We start from the raw sequence: 22,704 nt of genomic DNA, 5'->3' as shown, positions 1-22,704 counted from the left end.
GATCCTAGCAACAATCAGAAGAGCTATGAGTCTCTCACGACTATTGTACATAGGATTGAAGGCGTTTACAAGGGAGAATCTCATGCGGAGATGAAATGAACTTGAAACAGGTTACCTGCAATTAACAGATTATAATAGCTAGGCTGAAGACATGGGCCAAGGCCTAGGTTTACGTATTTGGAATATCCTGAAAACCTGCATCAGAGAATTTGTAGTGGCACAAACAGGAGGAAAAATACATAATAAAAATTGGTGTATGTTGTTATTAAAGATATAAATACAAAAAATAATGTCATTCAGACGCTTATTCATTTTCTGAATGCTTCAATGTTGACTGTATCGTGATCATCACAAAAAAATCAGAGAATCGATTCAATCACTGTATTTACACGTGAGGCTAATTCTACCATCTGCCAATCTTTACTGGTACAAAGAATTATTCAAATCCGGGTATACCTAAAAGAAATGCTTTGCTAGGATTAAATATGCAAAACCAAAGTTGTTATACAAAAGAAAATTGGTTTGATCATGTGCCAGCAATGGGATAATTCGCAAGCCTATTCAGGCCAGGCAGCATCTGTTCAGGGATTCTCTGGCGCTTTATCTTGATATCAACTTCAGAGCCGGCGAGCACAGAAGAAGGTTCCTGGAGGACGGTGCATTTGGATGGGTGATCTGCAGGCCCAGACATTTTCGAGTAGCTACTCGCAACTGATGCATTCGAAGGAGTTGAATGTGCACTTGGTATATGGGGCACAGGGGTAAGCAGATCAGACGGTGCTGTCAACATACATTGCTGCAAGCACTGGCGTAAGGCCAATGAAATACGACCTGGCTTTCCTGCAAACCAAGGAGGGGCCGTTAAAAGCAAATTCCATCTATGTATCGAAAAGTTTGTATACTTTTCAGAAATTTCACACATGCTGGGGAAGAGAGTGAGCAGTAGGCAGAAAACAAAACCAAGGCATCGTCTGTGGAGCCCAATAGAATTGTAGGGCAGGGCATACCGTTTCCAACTGGTTTTCCATCCCATTCCACAATAGGTAAGACCGTCACAAAACTACCCAAGAGCATCATTTCTGCAGACTTCTTAGCTTCTGCAAGTGAAATCTTAGCCAACGTCACACCCTTCAGTCCCGGTATGATGTTCTTCTTCACCAGCTCCGGTACAAGCTTCAGCAGTCGTCTTGCTGTGCACCCTGGTAGTATTGAATCAAATGGAGGAAGCAGTAGTTCGCCCTCAGATATAAATCCAACGTTCAAATTATTCCCCTCAGCTACGTTGCCTTCCTCGTCCAACCAAATGCCAGCTTGTGCGCCTTTCTCCTCTGCCTCTCGCAAGGCTAATGCATTTGGGAGGTAGTTCGTGGTTTTCATAGTAGCAAACATTTTGGGTTTGATAGGCACAGTAGAGGTGACCACCTGCAAACATACTTGCCCTTAATATTCCCTCCATTAATAAATGGAACTAATGCAAATCAAAGCAAAATCTTTCAATAAACACAAGCATTCAAGTCCAGAAGTACATCAACTTGCAGAACGCAGGTCTCATAAGTGCCGAAATGAGCTTGTTTTCAGTCTCAAATCAAGCAAAAAATGATAGGTTCTGCAGAAAGCAATATTCAGATGTGCATCGCAGCTGCTAAAGTTGCATCGAGTGAACTCATTGGAATAGCTTGAGTAAAGGACTTACCTTGAGTGGAGCCACTTTTTCATCGCTGATGTTTTGGATAGGGCTTCTCTCCAATAGACAGGCATAAAGTGATGCCTCGCAGTTCTTAGTAGACAATTCAAAATTCCCTCGTCCGGCCGACAGCCAGAACCGTAGAGTCCCATCTTTACAGCTACCGGCTGCCACAGTTTGCATTAGGATCTCTCGTATCATTGCCCGATTGAAGGGTGGTAAAATCTTCGCTTTTGCAGCTGAATCAAGAAAGCGATCCAGATGAGTGTCAAGCTCGTAAAGATTCCTGCACGAAATAAAGGCAATTTTAGAATCATGCAAAACTTCTGGTGCATTGTTTTGAGCGTTAATTTGAGCTGAGATCTCCCAAAAAAATTCAGTTCCGCACCATAAGGCTCGGCGTTCTGAACTAACACAACTAGCCACATGGACTTCATAAAATGAATGCCAAAGAACTCATCACAGAACTGTAACACATACACGTGCGCCCTGACTCTATTCTAGTTGTTATACAAAAAAGACCAGCTGACGCAAAGTTGTAGAAAACAAATGAATGATAGTGGGACAATCATCTATTACCCGTTAACAAGGGTAGTAGTATCGAAAACAGAATGACCTCTGTGCACCATATGATCATCAAGTGGTACGACCATAGCTGCAACATCTGTTGTAATAGCACCGACGACGCTAGAGTACATCGATCGAAAATTCTTATATTTGGCTTGACTAGCTTCAACTTGTAGTCTGAGAATAATCTGCACCAACCATTAGTCATCACTCGTCAATAAGCTTTCACATACATTCAAACTTGAAGTACCTGACAGACAGTGGCGCTTAAATTCAGACTCCTTCACTGCGTATCCTCAAATCTAAGTTTTGCTCAGGTAAAAGTGGTATTTGTATCACCTCCATGTATTCGAACTAAACATACAAAGGTGACAATGATTAGATGCAATAACGTGAATTAAGGCGATATCCTGACCTCCGCAAGCCCAAGGACTGGTATATTGACATTCGAAGATCCATTGATCGGCACTTCAGCTTCTTCACAAGCCCTGCCCAGCAAGCAACTGGATTAATTTTCACTTGATTGCAAAGAAAGCATCAAATATCAAAACAAACTGGGATTCACAAAAGCCATTGCTTCTGAAGAAGAAAATCCTAGAGCTTTCCTAGAACTCGCTGATGGCTGGTACACCGCAAAAATGTTTTTAGAAAAAAGGTTGTATCACCTGTTCTCAACGAATTGGAATAGTTTTCACACTGACTAACACAAGGCGGCCAACAGAACGTGCACTTCTCCAGAACTTGCAGGACATACAAAGCGGTCCATGAAGGATTGCCTTTTATCAAGAGGGCAGCTAACAAAAAGAATTCCTACAGCGACGCATTCGCCACAGTCATGGACTCTCAATTTATGCTACGAGATTCGCAACAGTAAAGACGGCGGGTTGATTCGGCTGCTACAAGAACATGAGGGACAGCGAGATGACACGATACACAAAAAATTTAAATAGCGCCACCGATGCACTCACATAACACCCCCAATATTTGCATTCTCAATCAAAAACTCTACATACATCTGCAAAATGTGTGATACGATTAGAAGGTCGATGTTCCACAATCTCAATTCACACAGCCACACCTGAAAGTCTCACGCAAACTTGTGGGTCGATGTTCTGAATGTTTGGCACATTTAATGCACATGATTGCCTCCTAAACTGTCAATTTCTAACCAATTTACGCACCAGCGTGACCACCCACTTAACCTAATCCATACATGAGACCACCAAACGCAAGAAACAGCAACTGAACCGCATTCAACGGAATGTAGTAGTAGAAGTTGACTTCGGATGAAAACACATAAAACCTAGCGACATTACCTGTTAAGACCAGGCGGGAAGTCGACAGCATCACACTGCGTCGCATCAAGGAAAGCCATAGCTGCGGCGGACTTCAAGAGAAGATATTTGTTACTCTGGACTTAAAAGGGTGATGCGAAGGAAATGTTGACAGTGACAGCCTGGGACTTCAAGCTTGTATTTATACTTTTCACCCAGTAACTGTTCGCTTACGAGGGTCATCACCTCAAACCACATTGTGCACGAGCTATTCATGGTACCCAGTCATTCGAATCGTAAACAAATCGGTGAACACTTGTCTTTTTGGTCTGGGTGGGCGTCCTATCACACAGCTAATCTTTTGGACGTAATGCTTCTAAGCTGAGCATCCAATCGCGCTATATTCAGCTGGTCAATTGCTGCAAAAAGAGTCAGACATCTGACGTCAGTTGTGAAAAGAACCAGATCCCGCACTGCTGAAGGTGTAATTGAGGACAGGCGAACCGCAGCCGCACACACAAAGAAAGCTCGGTTCCAAACTTACTCGATTTCCTGTATCCTTTCCCTTACACGGTCTCGAAATACTGCTGGTTCAATCCTAAGTTCACAATTAGTGCATGGTTAACCACCACTGCCACACGGCATCGGCAGTGTTAGCCTACACCTCTTTCTATTAGTAGAAAAGGATTAAACCCCTCGTGTTCCATAAATGAACAAATAATGCTGGTCTTTAGACTTATTGCATATGCGTGTGATGTATAGAACAGGGGACGTTCTTAGGTGGATAAGAGAAACGGTTTCGAGCGAATACAGATTCTCCACGAGCCTCTAAAGGTATGAAGGAAAAGAGTGCGTCAAAATTCCTATCCATCAGCGCGCCGCAGTACCTGTGTGTTCAAATCTCTTACATCGAAGTATATGCACTTGGAATCTTTTTGAGAAGAACATTAGCTGATAACACTTCTGAGGAGGGGAAAAAATAAATAAATAAATAAATAAATCATGAGATGCTTAAAATACGACAAAGTCGTAACGAACATTGAGTTGATGAACCAAAGTCACTCGACGCATAAGTCCAAGACATGATGGAACCACGGTTGGTCACATAAAAATAAAAAAATCTATTGCGAGTGGTTTAGTGACCTCCATGATTTCCCAACCACTCGCGATCCTCGTGTATCCACCCGACGTCACTTTGAACGAAGACATCGGCGCATTACTCGAAGGTAGAGGAATAGGATGCTGTCATTTGTCACCGCTCTGGATTTACTGGTCAGGTACCACACATCGACAAAGAAAACATCGAGATAACAAGTAGAATATGTATATTAGCCTCACCTTTCGGGGGGAATCTCCGGGCTCGCTGCATACATTTGGTCGCAGCCGGTTCTTTACCCCTTCTTGCTCCATCAGCAAAATATAACGCTGCTGGAAAAAAATTTGTAACACTGTAATGGTGCCGAATTCCTCAAACCTGTAAGCCCAATTTCGAATCGAATGCAGCACCATCGCTCCAGATTGAAATTGCAGATTAACCATAAGAAGCAACAGATTGCGGTTATAATCTGCAGCAGTGAGGAGCCAGCAGCTGAGTCACATGAACAGCCACACTCCAATCGCAAACCTGTTTTTTCAAAAAAGTTCCGCTCTCTACCGTATAGATCCATTTGTCAACACGACGGAATTATGTGGAGCAGGAACCATCGGACAGGTCGCCACAGATTATCAGCGAGTCATGCACCGAGGAAGCAAGAACGTGTACTCTACTTCAAGCATGCCAGGGCTGCGTCGTTTTCCAGGTGACCTCAAAACCGATCGGCTCCGGATCCACCACCGCACGCACTCACTTCGCAGCACGTCACAGAGCACGCACGCACGCACGCACGCAATGATGCTCGCAGTTTTGAATGCAAGGAAGGTTTGCGGTGACGAGATCATCGTCACAGCAAGAGGAGCACAATTCGCACAGTTTGCACAATCCCTCCCTCATTGCTTCATCCGCCATGGAGACGAGGCACAACCGCTGGAACACAGGTCTATATATTATTATTAGTATACATTCTACTTGTCTCAATGTATGTATGATGAGGAAAGAAAATCAAGAAAAATTTGTGTTTAAAAACAAGAAAAATGTTAGAATGGTTGCAAAAAATAAAATAAAATAAAATAAAACTGAACCATTTTGACATATTGAAATGTAAAAAGAAACATTGGCATGATTTAAAACCATTTCGTTTATTCTTTTATACAAGTATTAGTCAATAAAAACATCATATAAAATCTCTTAAAATTCTCTAATTCTGTACATTTGTATTTTAAATGTGGTAAAGTTCTAAAAGAAGTTTTAATAGGTTTGTAAAGTTTTTGGAAATACTTGCATGCGTGTTAACATTTAAAAAGTTTCTATTATATTTTTCAAGAAAGATACTATTTATTAATTTATTTACCTAAGTAATTTAATTTTTTGTAATATTACTTTTTTTCTAGAGATAAATTTCAAAAATAGTAATAAAATACTAAGTTGTATTTAGAAGTTGATAAAATAATGTAGATAAGTCAAACATAATATGTCATAAAATTTTAGATATTAACAAGATTTCATATCATACTAAAAAAATACAAAAAAAAAACAAAAAAACAAACAAGTAGATATCAGATAATCATTAAAGTCTTTATAGCCATTTTAAAAAGAAATTTTAAGAAATATCACAAAGTGTAGAAGCTACTCCTAATAATATCACTAAGCACAAAGAATTGCTTTTAAAATGATAGATCCAAAATTATTAGAAAAATATTTATTTTTATTAATAAACCTAGTGAATAAGTTGATTATTTACAAATAGTAATTCTTATAATCAATTAATTTTTTTCTTTCTTTTAAAATAAATTTATAAAACATGAGAAACCAATATATATTTTTAAAATTTAAATCATCTTCTTATTATCATCTTTATATTTAATTATTAATTCTTAAATATTTAATTTAGTCATTTTTTTAAAAGATAGTATAGATAAAAAAAAATCTTTAAAATGTATTAATAAAATTTATTGATAGAATTAATATGTGTTATTAATTATTATCTATTTTAATAAGAAATATAGGTAATGCATTTTTTTGATATTCTGATTTTTTAATAAGCTTTGGAGAGGAAAAAAATTTAAATATGATAAATCAATACTAATTATAATTAAATAATATTTTAAATTATTATATTTTTTTCAAATCTAATATGTGTCAAGGGCATGAATCATAAAAAACCTCTAAAGAAGCATTATATTCTTGTGACATTCAAAGAGAGAAAGTAGACCAATAAAAAATATATATAAGATAAAAACTAAAATGACAGTTGCCAAATATAAAGAGACAAGAGATTCTTAAATTGAGATAAGAACATATGAAAGGTATTAACAAGATTAGAAAAGGCCTCACTCTTGCCTTTAGATATATATATATATATATATATATATATATATATATATTATTTGCTAAAGAACTATATGGCAATGACCTATAGGTTTTATGATATGTGTCCAACTTGCAAGATACATGTCTAAAATTTAGGGCGAGTTTCCAATTTAAGTGCTACATGCCAAACTTGTAATATAAGTGGCTAAACATGTGACATATGGCCAACTTGTCAATCTACCAACGACTTATAACTATGTATAAAGTCTACAATATTTTTAGGGAAATTTCCATGAAGATATCAATAATTGAACATACTTCTAATTACTTCTATTTACTTCTATTTATATTAATAAACATACCCATAAATATGGCTATCTATAAAAATATGCTATAAAATTAATTAGTCTTATTATTACAAAAAAATAATTATATCTTATTATTAACTTCAATAAAGTAGAATAGTTGTTTAAAAAGCTCTTGATATCTTAGTATCTTTATAATCAATTATCCTAAATATTGATTGTAATAGTTAATAAAATTAGAAAATTATAAGCAACAGTTACCTTATTTGTATCTATCTTATAATATTTTTTATTTTTATAATTTTTTATGTATAAAAATATTAATAATTAAATATAAAAAAATATATAAGAAATGAAATTATAAAGAATATATATATATATATATATATATATATATATATATATTTCAAATAAATTTTTTGAAAGACTAAAGTTAGATTTATTATTGTTTCTTTATAAAGTAGCTAATAATAAATTTATGTAAAAGATTATTAAAAACAAAAAGACTTGTAAGAAAATTATTAAAGTTCCAAGATACTTCTACAATGATTTTGTAGAAGTAAGAGACTTTTAGAATTTATTTTGCAGTAATATGGTGTATCTATAGAAATTTATAATATAATATGCATTTTTTTATTTAATAAAAATATTAAAAATAAAAGTCTATAAATTATGAATTTAAATAATATAATTTATAATAATTTATAATACATATATATGAATACTAGATTAAGAAGCATAATAATAAAATAATTTATATGATACACTACAAGAGATAAAATCATTATAAAAAATTAATAAAAAATAAATAAAGCATTATTATTTAATATCTGAAATTCAATCATTAAAAAAAATGAAAATAAAATATCAAGTTATATAATACAAAGATATAAATGTTATTTAAATTGAATATGCTATCTATAAGTGGCATGTAAGTTATTTTTTAAAAAATCATAATATATATATATATATATATATATATATATATTAATATGATAAATTTAAGAAAAAATAATTTTTTTGTATAATTAAAATGTTGAATTCTTTATTACATGATATTTATGACATTTGATGTTGTATTATTGAGGTTTTAAAAATTGACAAAAATAAGTGTAAAAATAATATTTAAATAATTATAAAATACTAAAAATATACTTTATAATATATATAAAAATATTTATAATTAAAAAAATACTAAAAAAAACCTAAATGTGTTTATTGATATCTATGTCAAGGATATGAATCACAAACAACCAAAATGTCAATATATTCTTGTGTCACTAGAAAAGATTAGATAATAATTTAAAGATTATATGAATTTAATATTAGAATAACTATTGCCAAAGTCAAGAAGAATAGAGACTCTTGAAACAAGACTAAAAATAAGAAAGTTATCAATAATAAAGACTTTAGTTTTTGTGAACTAAAAAAATTATATTTGGAGTATTTTGTGAAATTTTTAGTAGATCTAAAGAATAAATATTTTTGGATTTGTGATTATAATTGTGTTTAATTTCTATTATAAGTTTAAACTTAATTGGACGGTTAAATTAAAGGTTAAAGAAAATCAAGTGGGTTGAGATTTTTGAAATTGAATTTTAGAAGGCAGTGAGTTTTTCTAAGATATGCAACAATTGCAAGCTAGATTGAGGTGAAATTTGATGCATTAATAAAAATCTTAGTTTCTAATAACTTTGAAAATTTTGAGAGGAATTAAATAGTGAATACAAGAGATATTAGTATTGAAAGATCAACATCAAGATTAGAGAAGGAAACCAATAGACACACAAGCAAATTAAGAGGTTTTATTTTTTATTTTTTATTTAGTAACTTTTATCTTCTTCAATTTTTTTGTGCTTATTTTCAACTAAAAAATTAGGAGATGTGAAAATTTTGAATTAAGATCAATAGTTGAATTATTAGTAATTAAAATTTTGAATTTGTTATAAAATTTGATTAGAATTATTTAAGATTTTATTAGGATTTTTTTGGAATTTGGTAAGGATTTGATTAAGATTTGGTTAATATTTAGTTTGGATTTCATTAGAATTCGGTTAGGATTTGATTAGAATTTATATTATAGATTATTTATAATTTATTTGGAATTGATTAGAGTATGATAAGATATGTCTTGGATTTTTTTTAAGATTATAGAATGTACTTAGGATAATTAAAATCTTACTTAGGTTATTGAAGGTTATCAAAGAGAATTTTCAAATATCTTATGTATTATTGGAGGTTGTAAATTAAACTTCAAGGTAACATCAAATCCCTCTACAACCAAATGCCCAATGCATTTACAAGTTAATTTTGATATAACACAACAATGTAGCCAATTTTTTGGCCAAGTTTTCAATCTGTTAATCATCTATAGAAATATATAAAGTCAAATCCATGTCTTTAAAGCTTCTGAGAAGCTTTTTCATAAAATATTGACAAATTTACATATTTTTATTTAATTCTATTTAACTTCTCTTATCTAAGTAATTACATGTGTTGGTTATATCTATGACAATCTACTAAACTTGTTAATCTTACTAATTATCCTCATGATACCATTGACATACAATACATTAAAATAAATTAAATTCTTCTTAATAAAATGAAACAATATGGCTCCATGAAGTTTTGTATTTCCAAGTTTAATGACTATAGGAGGTTGTTCTTTTACACTATTTGAATTATTCAATTCAATATTAAGCTCAAGTTTCACACATAAATCAATATCCAAAGCTATTTGTACTAATTTATTTGTATCTATGTCTTCTTTTGAAATATCTCTTTTTTTCATATCAATGTAAGCTTCTAATAACGTATGACTATTTCTTATTGATGTTTTATTTTTATTTTTATAGAAGATGAAAGCTCATTTGATTTTTTTTAATCAATATTTTTTCACTTTACTTACTGTTGCAAAATTTTCATTCCATGTTAAGAACAATATCTTAGACATTTTTCAGCAATTGTAAATAATTTGGAGGTCCATATTTTGTCATATCAGAATAAATTTGCATACTATGACAATATTTATTCTACAAGTTTTTGTTTGTGCTTTATCTTGAATGAAGCAATTATCTCCTAGTTTAGACATTGTACCACATTGGTCACATTTGGTGGAAGAAACACTAAGATTAAATTACTCAAAGTTAATGTAAATAAATCATGAGATATCCCAAATTGAACACTTGACACACTATGATACTATGCATTGTCAATGATCATGATTACTTATTTCTTTTAATTTGTGTAGTTGTTGTTGATTCAAAGAATCCAATCTTCAAAAATAACCATCTCATCTATATAGTTCTATTAAAATATCACCAAATATATTTTCTTTGCTACTATCTTTTAATACATCATGATTTCTTTGATTTGTAAATCAACACCAACTTCAAGTTATCTATTCAAATAGTACTAACAACAAAGGCAAGAATGCAAAAAATCTTTTAAAAGTTCTTGTCATTTCACATTTCATTGTGGTAGTGTCTTATTTGGCTAGGCCTTGAAATATTTGAAATATAGTCCAGTCTCACCCATACCATAAACATCCTTTGATTTATAATTTGATAAAAGAATTAATAGTTGGCTTAAAGCTTGTGTTACTCTAATGCTTGAAGCATCTCCACTCAACATATAATAGCATCTATCCAACAAAGAAAAAATGTATCAAAATTATGTCTATGTGGCATGGCACCATGATGGTTTTTTTCATTTTCATATAATTTTATTGAACATATGATTGTTTAAGCTTGTGGAATTGGTAGGTCAGTTGCTAATATTAAAGTGTCCAAGTCATTGCTAATGGTAAAAGCTTCATAAATTCTTTTTAAAGAAATAATTAATTCAATGTGTCAATGAAGAATAATAGTGCAGTACCTTGCAATCTTATATCTTTTTTCGAATTTCTCAAACCATCCATTTGAGAAATTGAAAAAAAGACATGAGATACTTGAAGCACAGATATTTTTCCACCTTTTCTTAATCATATAGAAATTATTTTAAAAATAAAGCTTTGAACTTTGTAGCCTTCTTGAGCAACATGTCATTTGTTATAATTCCATCTTTTGACCTTATTTGTAAACAAAGAAAGAACAAAAAGTACAATTAAAATAAATATAGAATAATTATAAAACTAGCTAGTGTGAACAACTTGTAAAATGAAAAACAAAGACATAAATTATTATGAAGTTGCATGGCCTTGATTTCCTTTGAGAAATTATCTAAAATGATATGTTAATTCATTTGATGACATGATATTGCATGGTTCTATGGTGTTATAAGTAGTCTGAGGTAGAAGTAATCATATATTTGAACCATGCCAACAAAGCAGATTCAAGCTCTGGATATTTGGCCTCTTACTCTCTTTTCCAATCTTTAGCAACATCATCAATGACTACTGCATGTTTTGAAGAAGTTTTGATGACTTGAAAAACTGTATTTTCCTATACTTGTTTCTTAAGTTTATGAGTGAGTTTGTTAGCAACAGCTAGTTGGGTTGGATAATATTTCTATCTTCTCCAAAAATATGAAATCAATTCTCTTTTTATTTACTGGTACCCTCTGTATTGAAAAATAAATGCATGCCATCAAAAAGCAAAATATTAGAGTGATTCACTGGCCAGACAAACTTCAAACACATGTCTTACTTCCTTCTACATTGAAAAAGAACACATGCTGTCATAAAAAATAAAATCAGAATGACTCAGTAATCATGCAAATTCTAAACACATGCCACAAGGAATCAATCTTATGTCTCAATAAACATCTTAAATTCCGTAAATTGTTCAAGCACTTGAATTTGTGAGAAGCTATTGTCATATTTGAAAGAAGAAAGAATACTAAGACTTAAGCATCAAGCAAACTAGTACCAAGCATTCAAACACAAAGTTGAAAATAACTTATACAACTATATTGGAATTAATATTGAACCTAGTAGAAATCCTAAGGATTGTTTTCTTGAAATCTTTTATAAATGAATGAAGTATTGCATTTCTTTTAAATATCTATGATTTGGATGAAATTCATCTACATTAAGTATTAGTTACCTATATTATGTAACAAATAGGAGGTCTTGATTGTCTTATAACAATAGTTGTATTATAGGTAGAGTTTTGAACTAGGTAAATTGGTCAAGCTAAAATGTGTCGTATGGTTTAAGTTGTTGTATAACCAAGTGACATATTAACAAGGTTAGACTATAAAAACATAATATTTGGTAAAACAAAACTGAAAAAATAAAATTAAACAGTATACCAAAATAACAAAAAAGAAGAAGGGGGGGGGGCCTATTTAATTAAAACCATATGTATATAAAAATATTGAATCTAAAATTAGAGAATAATATTGCATAAATTTTAAAAATATAAATACATAAAGTTGTAAATGTATCAGATATTAAATTTTCTAATAATTTATATGTTTTGAAAATAAAAAATAAAAAATATCATTTAGCATATCATATTTAAACTTACAAACATCTAATACTATGTACTCTAAGGTGGCCTAAAACGTTTAGTAAAATTAAATAAATTATATAATATAAACCTTTAGTTTTAACACACACACACACACACACACACATATATATATATATATATATATATCAACATATACATAAATATATGAATAAAAATATTGAAAATCTTGCAATATGTACCAAATATTTATTTAAGATTCACTAATATAAAACCTTTGAGAAATAAAATAACAAACATCATAATATTTATTGGAATGTTGTAAAACAGAAATAAAAATACACTAATATTTTAATAGTTTTTATATAAACATTTGGAAACCCATATCTGTCCTTGCAAAAAGAAAACTAGTCTACTGATTAGAAAACAACTATACAAGCAACAAATTTTACATGATGAAATGGCTGGACTAGCCCACAACATCATTTGATAATGAAATAGAATCCGTTTTGATTTACCGCCTACTGCCGCCTGTTGCCGCGTGTTAATGCGAACTGCCGCCATATGCCGCTGTATGCCGCCCGCCGACGTGTTTGGCAGCGTGTTGCAGAGAGTCGAGTGCCACGAAGAGACGCCGAAGGGGGAACGACAACGCGGTATCGGCATTGGCACACAGCATCCATCGGTGACGGTGGGTTGCAGCACGAAGTCCAAACCCCGTACTGATCGGCGCAGTGCTGAGCCGCGTGCTTATGTCTCTGTCCCTCAGCTTTTAATAGGTTCCATTGCCTATGAAAAGAGAAGAGAAAACAAATTCGGTAGGTTCCTTTGAATTACGAAGGGCTTTGACTGCTTTCGGTGAGTTCTGCGTTGCCTGACGAAGGGAAACGCCATAGCTGTTTTGAGTCTTGCACGTGGCGATTTTCCAGTTCCATCTCGTGAGTGTGTCGAGCAGAGAGGTCGTGCTTCTCTCGGGAACGAAGGATTCGCATATTTTTAGCAATTTGCAATAGGAGCTGCGTCGACTCGAATTGCCTTCAGCTGAATTAATCGTGGAGTCGGTGAATTTAGCCGCCTGGGGTGGTTGTTTAGGGGGCCGGGGGTGGAGATGGGGCAAGCGAGAGATCGCAGACCGGATGCGCTGGGGGATTTTTGTGTTCTCCCCGATGAGTTGCTATGTTCGATACTCGCGGCCTTGCCCCCTCGAACTGTCGGTACTCTAGCTTGCGTGAGCAGGTACGTGGTTTCTCTTGCAATACAATTGTAACTTGCGACCCATGAGCATTTGAATTGCGATGAATGACGGATCCTTGGGTTCATGATTTCTGAAGTTGCTACCTCTTATTCAAAATTTTATGTGGGGCACGACGGATTGATGTTCAAGGTTGTCATGACCTTCTGAAGTCAATGCTGATCATGGAGCTTTCGTGGGCAATGTAGCGTGTTTTATATTCTCTGCAATGAGGAACCCTTATGGATGCATATATGTCTCTACCAACATCATGGGGGATATTTGAACTTTGAAGGCTCTTGGCGTCAGTCAGCCCTCGTCAAGTGGGTATTTTTTCGTTTCTTTTTTATGCCATGGAATAGCAGTATTCTAGAGATTTAAAATATCTTTTGGATATCGCGTTCTTTCAATGGTCTACCCTCTCTCTTTTTCTTTTTTTTTTAAAATTTTTATTGACCTCAGTTTGTTTTGGTTATTTTTCTATCTGTTTATTTGTGGATTTTAATAAGCCCTTCAAAATTCTAGCTAGTAGTTGATTATCCACGAGGGAAGAGTGTGGTTGCTGAATCTTTTCGTGAGCTTAGCAAGTTGCAAATGGTTGTGTCGATTTTAATGGATGCTGATAATTGGGATTGTTTTACTATACAGGCTGGGCTACGTTAAGGCGGGAACGTCAGTTGTTAAGCCACCCCTGCGCTTTGACGGTGAGTGTGCTCAGTATAGACTCCTTCGATCACAGGGATCATGCTCAGAAGATAGATAAGCGCATTACTTTGTAGAATATCACAATGCTGTATGAATTAACATTTCTGAATGTATATTTATCAGGTTTCAGTTCAATGTTCCTGTACAAACGCTGGTACCGTTGCAACATTGCATTAGAGAGTTTTGCTTGTGACACGGGTGTTATTGAGCGAAGAGAGAATCTTTCTTTGGATGAGTTTCGTTCTACCTACGATGGCAAGAAACCGGTAAGAGTCATCTAATCGCATTTTTCTTTGTTTCCATGAACACCTATTTGAGAGTTCTGTCTAAGAATCTCGTTTCTTAGGATAAGTTGGGAACGCTGGATTGTGCAGGTCATGATTTGTGATTTAACGAAAGTTTGGCCAGCTCAGAAGACATGGACAATGCCTCAGCTAGCAGATAAATATGGGGATGTTAGTTTCAAAGTGTCTCAAGCTCATGGCAAGAAAATCAAGATGAAATTGAAGGATTACGCTGCATACATGGCTTGCCAGCATGACGAGGAGCCCCTTTACATCTTTGATGCTAAGGTTTAGGGCTTCCTTTATATGTTTTCCATTTCTTGACCTTCTATATAAATCGAGTTGAGACTTGATTTATTTATTTTGTGGTTGTTTCTCTAGTTGTTTGTTTATTTATTTATTTCTTGCAGAATACTAACTGAAATCTACCATAACCAAGTATTATTTTGGATAAAGATTTTTGTGGTTCAACTTATTTATTAATATAATTTGCTTTCCTAGAATATCTCATTGAAAAACTGTGGTTGATGCTATAGTTTGGGGAATCGGCGCCTGAGATGCTGGAGGAATATAGTGTTCCACCATTGTTTTCAGAGGATCTGCTTGCGGTTTTGGACAAGCCCGTTCGTCCTCCTTTCCGGTGGTTGGTTGCTGGACCTGCACGGTCTGGGGCATCATGGCATGTAGATCCTGCACTTACGAGTGCTTGGAACTCTCTTCTTTCGGGACGCAAAAGGTATGCAGTAATTATGAGCTCTGCTATGCAATATGTTTGTGAGAAAATCATGATGGACTACATCACATAAGGTCTAGGAGGAAAGTAAAAAGTTATATTATAATGCTGGGGATATAGTGCTACATATTGCATTCAGGATGACTGATGTTTTGTGTACAAAGAAATAGACTCTAGTTTCGGCAAGTCAAGGATCTTACATTTTAGCGTCATCTTGCAGGTGGGCACTATATCCACCGGGAAGAGTACCACCGGCTGTCGTTGTTCACGTCGATAAGAGTGATGGCTCTGTGAATTTTGATGGGCCGACATCTCTTCAGGTAAGAGGAGGTACGATAATAGTTGCTATAGTATTGGATGATAATGGTCTCGGTTGTGCGGCTTCACCGTTTAATATTATACTGGTGATGAACTTTGACATGTTACTTGCAGCATGGCCACAGTGATTGAGGGGCAGCTCCCTGAGCTTTACTACTTTTATTGAGAATTTTGGTTCTTTTTCTGACGTTTTTGACTCATCTGCAGTGGTGGTTAGAAGTCTATCCAACATTGCGGGAAGAAGACAAGCCTTTCGAGTGTACACAATTGCCAGGAGAAACTATTTCAGTGCCGAGCGGATGGTGGCATTGCGTGCTGAATATTGATGATTCTATAGCTGTAACTCAGAATTACGTGAATTCCACGAACTTGGAACTGGTCTGCTTGGATATGGCACCTGGGTTTTACCATCGCAGCATTGCTCGAGCAGGTCACCTGGCGATGCAGGAGAGACCGGAAAAGCCTGCCAAGCCGATCACAATTGATCAGGGACTTGATGCCAATTGTGTTGCTCTTGTAGAAAGGTGAGTCACTATCTTACATCAATACTCAAGACATGGCCTTTGTCTCCATTTTACTGCAATGTGCAAAATGGGAAAGCAACACTAGTATCTTCCTGGGACAATTTTCAGTCCTACTTTTTAAACCTCTAATGGAAGAAGTTGCTTTTGTAAAATTCGTCTGAAGAGCAGGGGAATAGTATGGTTCAACTTGCCGCACACACAAAATGCTTCTTTGCTTGTCACACTGCTCTGTGCTTTCTTTTTTGTTTTGTTTTGTTTTGTTTTGTTTTTTTTTTTCTTTCTTTCCAAAGTAGAACGTATGGCCAGGCATTTAGCTGTTGCGTAGAGTTAAATGAAGTACTGATTGCTTGTAGAAATTGATGGAAAAAGTGGAGATGATTTACAGGAACTTGTGCAAATCAGAAGCAGGTGAATTATTAATTGAAAATTTGGAGCGCGATCTCTATGACGCAGACAGCCGCCTTTCGTGTGTTGATGTGGATAATTTAGCTACACATACAGAAAAAGAATCGAATCATTTTACTTCAAGCACCAGTAAAGGCGGCTATTTGGATAGAAATGTACTGCGGGATTGGTTGCGTCGGCTATGGATACTCAGGCCTGACCTTCGTTCACGCCTTTGGAAGGTCTGTATGTTCGACAAATTATCAAAGAAACATCTTCACGGATTGCTTTATGTATTTAATTATAAATAATTTACTTTTTCTTCTGTATGAAAAAGTCGATATCTTGATAACTGGTAAACTAGGTTTATTTATTTATCTTCCAGTCTCATTTGATGAGGCACTTGCTGGGTATGCTTAGTTCATTCTCTCAAGAAGATTGTATCAAGATATCGATTTTTAGTATTTGTGTTTGTATAATTTCCATGTGATGTATCTTGTGCACAACTTCAGACACCTAAAACCTATCCCCTTTAGACTATTTGTAGCAGTAAGCTTCAATGACTTTTAATGAGTTTTTTCTGCAATGTGAAAAACTAGTTTACTAGTTTGTTTTTCTTATTTTTGCCTTATCTTTGGATGGCAGTGTGCGTGCCTCACGGTAGACGTAGAATCCTGGCTGCAGCGAGTCATTGCTATTTGTAAAACTCATGATCTTCCAGTACCTGTTGACGAAGAGCAGCTTCCAGTTGGAAATGGCAGTAATCCGGTGAGCTTTCATTTCTTTCAAAATGTTGATTGAGTTTAATTAAAAGGCCCTAGAAAAACTTTGTCTATTCGCAATCTGCAGATGGTCATTCTTTGATATGCGGAAAATTTGAGCTCAGTTTACTTTTCAGGCTATTGCTTTTGGGATTAGGCTCTAGGAGTGTCTAGGTTTTTCCTTTATCGTGAATATTTGTTCACATCTTTAGCCTTTGCTTATGTTCCAGGTATTTGTCGTTGGAGATTTCGTAATTAAGCTGTGTGTTGAAGAAGGTGGCCCCTGGTTAGCTATCGACGGACTGCGGTCTGAGGTACGCTGTCTGGTCTTTTAGCGGGTCGCGTCAGATCTTCGTGTAAGATTTTGAACCATTGTGCTTACCTAAGGATATATCCTGTCGATTCTCAGTGCTAATGGAGAAGATATAAACTGTGTCCTAGATTTTCATATTTTATCGGATTAAGTTGAGATTGTTTTTTTAGTTTAATTCATGGAGAAATTTTTGGCTGAACTTGTTATTGAGAGGATTCTTTCGGTTATCTAAGATGTATAAATTTTCAATTCAGACATCTTAATGCTATGATTGTAGTTGGAACAAAAAATGTAAGTGAGGGAAATTATCAGAGAGGATTTTTGAATGCAATCTGCGAGAAGTTAGAGCTTTCAAATTCTTATTATCCGACTTGAAGAGAAAGTTATGTTATAGAAGTTCTACGTTTTGAGTACAGCGTGGAATACAAGTGAAGCAGATGGTCTTGAAACTTATTGTTTGTGTGTTCACTTATGATGCAGCTTCGATTTTACTCCCTTTTAAACAAAACGGATTCGAAATTAAAGGACGCTATTCCGTCTTTGGTTGCAAGCGGTATTGTGTCTCCAGATGGCAAGGACTACAAAGTCCAACCATGGGATGGGTATGACGATCGTTTCACAGTCAACGAGACTCAACATATTGGAAAGAAAAGACATCGAAACATATCAGAATTCGACAAGAGCAGATGCAGGATCAAATGCTCAGAGACTGAGTTTGTAAGAGTTTCTATTGATGACAACAATGAAGTCTGTGAATATCCTGAGAAGGAAAGCACCGAAATGGATGATGATGCCATTTTTTGGCCATACATTGTTCACAAACGCTGCGATGGCACAAACATGGACAGTGTGTGCGTGTCTTTCCTTCTAATGCCTCGTTAATGTTTTTCTCATTTTTGTAGCTAGTATGAAGCGTTTACTACTTGTACAGTTTTTCTTTATTGTATACATACCATTAAATTGATACATTACCCATGCTTTCAGAAATTGAGTAGATGTCAGGTGCATATGATAATATCATGTTTTTGTGGTAATTCAAGTGTATATTTTATTGATGCGTGGGCTGGAATTGTTCTAGTGGGATTTGAATACTTGATTTTACCTTTGGAGTGAACCCAGCTGATCAACATATTTTATTTTCATTTTTGTGCAGTATGCATAAAATGACAATTGAAGACTACGCAGCTTTAGCTAGCTTTCTTGGCGAACGAGTTCGGCATCTTCATTCCCTGCCTTTGCCATCAACATTGCCGACAACTTGGGCTCAGAAATCCTCAAGGTCGTTTGGGCGAGAGTCCACAAATAACACAGAAACATCAGTCACCTCAGGACACACTGCTGAAGTTAATGGCTCTGCAGCAAAGCAGCGTCCTGATTCGAGCATGTCAATTGAAGGAGAAGATATTGTCGGCCGTGAAAGGAATTTGAAAAATGGGTACGCTGATGGTGATGTGAGCAAATTGGAGGAAGTACTTGGTGACATCCCAAATGCATGGGACCACTTTGTCGGATTGATGCGACAGCAACGTGCGAATGCCTCAGAGCGCTTTGAAGACTGGTAAGTTAAGGATAAGGCTTTATGTATGTCATGTTTTTCAATGAACAGAATCCTTGAAGCAGTTGAAGGGTAGATTTGACTACTTTCAACGTAACTGATATACTCGTCGGTTGACTGCTGTCTAGGGAATCACTACCACCTAAGCTTTTTGAGCAGTTGGATACATATCTTCCTGAAGATCCAGCTGTTCTTGTTGGCTTGCAGAAGGTATGCTTATCGATACTTTTGGTGCAAATTCCTCCACTACCCACATGTCAAGATTTGGGATTGACTTACTACTTTGAGTTTCCATATGACAGGTTCAAGATGGAGTGGCTACAAGTGCATGGTCTCCTGTATGGCTACACATGGATATTATGACAGACAACATTCAGATGATTCCTTACTCTGTTGACGATTATGTGCCTGGATCAGTCAACCTCAGTCAGATTGCCCGTGAAAACAAGGTCAGTCGTATTCATTAAAAACTCGAGAAACTACCAAAGAAAACCAGTGTGCAAAAAATAAAAGGTTGGATAATTAGAATGGTCTTCAAATTAAGTTTACCTACATTTAGATTTATTCAGGGTCAAGTTAAGAAGCAGGCGCATGAATTTAAGAGCAGATTTAACTAGGGTTTTTACCTTTTACAGGACACTTCTGAACGAGTGATGCAAGCTCGATATATTCTGGACTTTGGGGATGTGACGCTTGGTAAGTATGCTACCAAAAAATTACTAGGTTCAAACTGTTTGCGTCTGCCCATATTTTCAGGAGTAGAATGAGAGGTTTATTTTATTTTATTTTATTTTATTCGTTTATAAGTACAATATATTGTCATCTCACCATAGTTTCCAAGATTCGGAAACAATCCTGTCACGTTTTATGTTCGTACTTAAAACCACTGCAAATGCCAAAATTGCTTCCGTGCAGGGGACCCTTTATATGAGTTTTTGGCTATGCATGTGAGCGTTTTCAAGCTGGAACCACTCTTGTTGAAAATTGCATTGAAGTCGTACGGTCTTCCCCTGAGCATTCCCAACACGACGAGCAATGGATCAAATAAAGATTTTACTCGGACATCGTATAGAGCCATGTATGCACAATTCTATCCATTACTATTCTCTTGTTTTACCAACACTGCCCCTTTTACACATTATGTGAATCAAGTGCGAATATAAAGGTTTTTGACCCTGTTTTTTGCAAATATGGTGTGTAGGTGCTACTGTCTGCTACATGAGCATGACGCCATGAGCGCTATTTTTAGGCAACGCAAAGACTGTAGAAATGCAGACTCTCTTGAAGAGTTAGAAGAGAAGCTTTTGGGTTTTCTAAATGAGTGGAACCCTGAAGCACCGTGGAAGTTGGATTCCGTGTTTGATTGAATGCTTACAAGGTTATCTTCAGACCATTAGCCTAGTCAGTAGCAATTCATAATTGATTCATATCAAAATTGTGACAGTCCTTTTGTAACATAATATTGATTCAGCAACTAGCTTAGTTCGCGGTGTTGCACCATAAAATTTCGTCTTTCTGATTTTTCGAAGCCAGTGTCAGCTCTGTTGTTGGGTTTGAGAGCTCGACCATGTAACGAAACACACCAGTGTGCAAATCTTCCAGTGCTTCACCTTACATGTCTATATTACAACAACAATCCAAACACCAGCAACTTAGTATCCCTTAGATTGTGAAGGCTCTGTTCACAAGCCCAAATACTGGTAATACTAGTACTTGTGGATGTACGAGCTGTTAAATCTCATGTGCTGATGGAAATACAGCATTGCATGAGGCTAGAAATCTTGAACCCAGTTGACACTCTGAACCGCACCATCGTTGTGTGATTCTGCTCATACTACACCACAGTAGTAGCAAGTCTGGAAGCACAACTTGAGGGAACATTCCACCCAAGGCATTCATTCAAGTCCACATCAGAGGTAAGCGTAGTTTCTAATTGGTGATTATTACTTATCACATGTCGAACTATATACTCTGACGAGCAACGGCGGAAGGCTGAGCTGAAGCTGCGCCTCCTTGTATGGAGATTGTGGATCTAAAGACCTAACGGATCGGGATCAAGCAAACTGATGAACAGTGATTGGAGAAATTCATCAGTCGAAGTCTCTCCTCTGTTGAGAGAGACCTTTTCGAGCACCAACAGTCACTCTTGTGCTCTCTTACTACCGCATTGTCGTTACATGGTGGATTCTTGCGCTTTCAGCAGGTCGCATGTATGTGTGGAATACTGAGCGATGCTGTGAGGACAGTGTTGAATAAATCCTTGTTGTAGGGCGGAGAAGGAGAGTTGCCACAGGAGGAGTTGATGTCGATGGATGGAAGTTTGAGTTGCAACTTTGTAATAGATCTAGTGCTTCCTTTGAATACATTAGGAGGGAAGAACCGTTGATAAGTAGTCTGCTGCAAAGAAATAGCTTGACAGAGTCAGAAGTATTTTGAAGCTTTCTTCAAGTAACTAGGTAGTGGAATAATAGGTTTGCCAAGTGTAACCCTAGAACTTCAAATTTTCATCATAAAATTATAAGAAGAGATTTGTGGATATGTGGAAAGTCTATTTTAAGTTGGATGAAAAAAAAATTGTCCAGCTTGTAGTTGGGCAATAGCATGATGTCTAATTTCTCCCTAATTTAGCTAGTTTGTGAAATCCTAGAGATTTGGTATGGTATTTGCCTATTGATCATGTATTAAACATGAAGGTGTCCTTGTGCCTATAATTCTCAAATAAAGTGATAATGCTTATCAATATGCTTTGTATTTTTGTACATAACTAGGTTATAAAATATTTTTATACTTAACTGATTGTTGTTAAAAATCTTGGTAGATTGATTGGTTGATATGCCCAATTCTTATACCATTCTTTGCAAATAATTAACATTGCTTGCAACATTAGAGGTGATTCTATATTCAACATTGGCAATGGATTGTGAAATAGTAGGTTATAATTTACTTGAAGCACTTATGGTAGCAACTCCAATTTTATAAACAATATTGCCTATCAAGCATGTGGTATGTTTATTCCTTTTATAATTTGCATGTGCAAAAGTAGTGAGATTTAAAATATTGTGTTTAAGAAATAAAATGCCATAATTTAGTATATCTTTTATTATGTTAACACAAGATGTCTTTTATTATGTTGAGATGTGTCTATTAAGGAGCAACAATAAATCTAGATCAACAATCAATTATGAATTGGATGTCATATTATATTGTTGTAATCTAACAAAGGCTTTTAACTTAGATCTAATATTT

The 22,704-nt window shown here is 35.2% G+C and overlaps 2 protein-coding genes across 7 annotated transcripts; one reads left to right on the top strand and one right to left on the bottom strand.

The window, feature by feature from the left end:
• Positions 1-240: 240 nt before the first annotated feature.
• Positions 241-5,557, bottom strand: LOC112284240 (D-amino-acid transaminase, chloroplastic). Of its 5 annotated transcripts, none has more exons than XM_073535050.2 (7): positions 4,864-5,556; positions 3,568-3,944; positions 2,667-2,739; positions 2,264-2,439; positions 1,694-1,970; positions 1,008-1,422; positions 241-840 (listed from the first exon to the last, which is right to left on the bottom strand). In XM_073535050.2, exons 2-7 carry the CDS (start codon positions 3,624-3,626, stop codon positions 527-529), a joined length of 1,314 nt encoding a protein of 437 aa, XP_073391151.1. In that variant the 5' UTR covers positions 3,627-3,944; positions 4,864-5,556; the 3' UTR covers positions 241-526. The 5 variants fall into 5 exon arrangements, with proteins under 5 accessions (XP_073391151.1, XP_024379652.1, XP_073391152.1 ...); XM_024523884.3 differs by lacking the exon at positions 4,864-5,556 and adding an exon at positions 4,070-4,245; XM_073535051.2 differs by lacking the exon at positions 3,568-3,944 and having other exon boundaries at positions 4,864-5,557.
• A 7,839-nt stretch (positions 5,558-13,396) lies between these two features.
• LOC112285116 (lysine-specific demethylase JMJ21) lies at positions 13,397-20,963 on the top strand. Of its 2 annotated transcripts, XM_024525657.3 has the most exons (18): positions 13,397-13,886; positions 14,091-14,204; positions 14,530-14,585; positions 14,710-14,852; positions 14,961-15,158; positions 15,407-15,606; positions 15,824-15,923; positions 16,129-16,445; positions 16,831-17,071; positions 17,475-17,597; positions 17,821-17,904; positions 18,384-18,754; positions 19,057-19,461; positions 19,587-19,668; positions 19,761-19,907; positions 20,094-20,154; positions 20,374-20,536; positions 20,660-20,963. In XM_024525657.3, the coding sequence occupies exons 1-18, from the start codon at positions 13,759-13,761 to the stop codon at positions 20,823-20,825; spliced, it is 3,099 nt and encodes a 1,032-aa protein (XP_024381425.1). In that variant the 5' UTR covers positions 13,397-13,758; the 3' UTR covers positions 20,826-20,963. The 2 variants fall into 2 exon arrangements, with proteins under 2 accessions (XP_024381425.1, XP_024381427.1); XM_024525659.3 differs by lacking the exon at positions 13,397-13,886 and having other exon boundaries at positions 14,130-14,208.
• The last annotated feature ends 1,741 nt before the right edge of the window (positions 20,964-22,704 follow it).

The sequence above is a fragment of the Physcomitrium patens genome, chromosome 7 (assembly GCF_059467195.1).
Source record: "Physcomitrium patens ecotype Gransden chromosome 7, ASM5946719v1, whole genome shotgun sequence".
NCBI classification, from domain to species: domain Eukaryota; kingdom Viridiplantae; phylum Streptophyta; class Bryopsida; order Funariales; family Funariaceae; genus Physcomitrium; species Physcomitrium patens.
The sequence above is the reverse complement of the archived record's forward strand: the minus strand, read 5'-3'. Positions and strand labels throughout refer to the sequence as shown.